This window comes from Penaeus vannamei, chromosome 5, assembly GCF_042767895.1.
Source record: "Penaeus vannamei isolate JL-2024 chromosome 5, ASM4276789v1, whole genome shotgun sequence".
Taxonomy (NCBI): domain Eukaryota; kingdom Metazoa; phylum Arthropoda; class Malacostraca; order Decapoda; family Penaeidae; genus Penaeus; species Penaeus vannamei.
In genome coordinates, this window is record NC_091553.1 from 22,835,584 (window position 1) to 22,839,069 (window position 3,486).

The window sequence follows — 3,486 nt, forward strand, 5'->3', positions numbered from 1 at the left end:
AGGGTCGTCATATCAGTGGAGCGGCTTGCGGGGGCGGAAGCGCTGGAGAGGTCTGCGTGAGCACGAGCGACGCGACGGCCGATCGCAGGGCATTTCAGAGGGTAGAACTCCGTGTTCATGTAATAGTTTCAAGCTAGCCTCATCGTCTTTAAAATAACTTTTTATAACTTGGAATGGTTTGATACCACATCCTACACACACGGAAGTCATGGCGAGACTTATTTGAAAATTGAATTTCATAGCTTCTGTTTTAGCTAATGTTCATTCATTGGCTGTTTCCCTCGTGAATTCTTTCCCCATTGGCTATTAAATCAACCGCCAAACAATTAACCAATGAAATCGTGACACTGGCGAGATAACAGGAACAGTACGGGTACGAGAGACCCCGCGCATGCGCAGTGAAGAATTTGGTCAGTATTCCCGTAGCTCCCGTGTGAATCTCACCTCGTTTTATTATTAGTTTTATTTATTTTAAAAATTAAATAACTTCGTTATTATTAATTTCCGAGACAAGTTTACTTAATAAAAAGTGATTGTTAATTAAACATCTTCAAGGCTATAAGGTTAGTTTTGGTCGATTCAATGGTGACGCTTTTTTTCCAATAATACCCTGAATGATATATCTATGTCGAGAATAATGCCATGTGAATGTATGTACTATGCACTTAACTAGTAATATCCCCGTGAAGACATGGTGGGCCGATGTGCAGGACTTGATCTTCCCACCAGCGCCGGGCGGTCAGTGCTGCCGACATAGGGCAAACGTCTCGCCCGTCGAGAAGGCGCTACTGCCCAAACAATCCTGGGGCGGTTAGGAGTGGCGGTTCGGTAGTTACGCGGTCGTTCACTACACTATCACCACCACCTCCACCACCAGAACTATTACCACCACCTTCACCACCAGCACCACCACCTCCAACACCAGCATCTCCACCTCCACCACCAGCACCATCAACACCACCTCCACCAGCACCGCCACCACGACCTGCACCACCACCACAACCACTTCCACCACCAGCACCACCTCCACCACCAGCACCATCATCAACACATCCATCATCAGCATCATTACCACCACTGCCACCACCAGTACCGTCACCACCACCTACACCACCAGCCCCATTACCACCACTGCCACCACCACCACCAGGTCCATTACCACCACTGCCACCACCAGCACCATTGCCACCACCATCTCTATCGCCAGCACCGTCACCACCACCACCACGAGCACTATCACCAGCACCACCGCCTCCACCACCAGGACCATCACGACCACCTCCACCACCCGCACCACCACTACCAGCACCATCACCACCTCCAACACCAGCACAACCACGACCAACACCACACGCACCATTACCACCACTGCAACCACCATCACCACCACCAGCAGCATTGCCACCACCAGCACCATTACCACCAGCACCACCAGCACCTCCACCACCAGCACCATTACCACCAGCATCACCACCACCACCACCTCTACCAGCACCATCACCGCCACCACGACCTGCACCACCACCACAACCACTTCCACCACCAGCACCACCTCCACCACCAGCATCATCATCAACACATCCACCATCAGCATCATTACCACCACTGCCACCACCAGTACCATCACCACTACCTCCACCACCATCCCAATTACCACCACTGCCACCACCACCACCAGGTCCATTACCACCTCTACCACCAGCACCACCACCAGCACCGTCACCACCACCTCCACCACCAGCACTATCACCACCACCAGCACCACCGCCTCCACCACCGGTACTAGCACCACCCGCACCACCACCACCGCCATCACCACCTCCAACACCAGCACAACCGCGACCACCTCCACCACACGCACAATCACACCACCACCGCCACCACTACCTACACCACAACCACTTCCACCACCAGCACCATCACCACCACCTCCACCACCATCACCATTACCACCACTGCCATCACCATCACCACCAGTGCCACCACCAGCACCATTACCACCATTGCCACCACCAGGACCATTACCGCCACTGCCAACATCAGCACTATCACCACCACCTTCACTACTAGCACCTCCACCACGAGCACCATGACCACCACCACCGCCATCACCACCTGCACCACCACTTCCACAACCACCACCACCACTTCCACTATCACAACCAAATTCACCACCACCAGCACCATCACCACCACCTCCACCACCAGCACCATTACCACCAATGCCACCACCATCACCTCCACCACCAGCACCACTGCCACCACAAGCACCAGCACCATTACCACCAATGCCACGTCCAGCACCACCACCTCCACCACCAGCACCATTACCACCACTGCCACCACCAGCAGCACCAGCACCATTGCCACCACCAGCAGCACCAGCACCATTGCCACCACCACCACCTTCACCACTGTCACCACCAGCACCACCACCACCAGCATTATTACCACCATCACCAACACCACCTCCACCAAAATCACCACCACCATCATCACCATTACATCAATCACGAGCACCAACACCACCAACACCATCATCACCACCGCCACCACTACCTGCACCACCACCAGCACCACCATTACTACCACTGCATCCACCAGCACCACCACCACCAGCACCACCACCTCCACCACCAGCACCATTACCACAACTGCCACCACCACCTCCACCACCAGCACCATTACCACCACTGCCACCACCAGCACCATTACCACCATCACCACCACTTCCACAACCAGCAACATCACCACCACCAGCACCGTCATCACCAGCACCAGCACCCCCACCTCCACCACCACTACCACTCGCTTCACCATTAAAACACTGCCACCACCAGTACCGTCACCACCACTTCCACCACCAGCACTATCACCACCACCTTCACCACCAGCACCGGCATCTCCACCACCAGCACCATTACCACCAGCACCACCACCTCTACCATCACCACCACCTCTACCATCACCACCACCTCCACCACCACCATCACCGCCGCCACCACCTGCACCACCACCACAACCACTTCCACCACCACAACCACCTCCACCACCAGCACCATTACCACCACTGCCACCACCAGCATCATCACCACCACCACCAGCAACATTACCACCATTATCACCACCACGTCCACCACCAGCACAATAAACCACCACTGTCACCGCCAGCACCACCACCTCCACCTCCAGCACAATTACCACCATTGCCACCACCAGCACCATTACCACCAACAGCACCACCACCTCCACAACCATCACCATCACCACCACCACCACCTCTACCACTACCACCACTACCCCAACACCACCACCACCAACACATTAAAACATTGCCACCACCAGCACCGTCATCACCAACACCAGCACCCCCACCTCCACCACCACTACCACTCCCTTCACCATTAAAACACTGCCACCACCAGCACCACCACCTTCACCACCAGCACCGGCATCTCCACCACCAGAACCATTACCACCAGCACC

General features: G+C 55.1%; 1 protein-coding gene across 1 annotated transcript; it reads right to left on the minus strand.

The window, feature by feature from the left end:
• Positions 1-1,946: 1,946 nt before the first annotated feature.
• On the minus strand, positions 1,947-3,225 carry LOC138861762 (uncharacterized). Its single transcript, XM_070121593.1, has 3 exons — positions 3,066-3,225; positions 2,039-2,238; positions 1,947-1,955 (listed from the first exon to the last, which is right to left on the minus strand). The coding sequence occupies exons 1-3, from the start codon at positions 3,223-3,225 to the stop codon at positions 1,947-1,949; spliced, it is 369 nt and encodes a 122-aa protein (XP_069977694.1).
• Between the last annotated feature and the right edge of the window lie 261 nt (positions 3,226-3,486).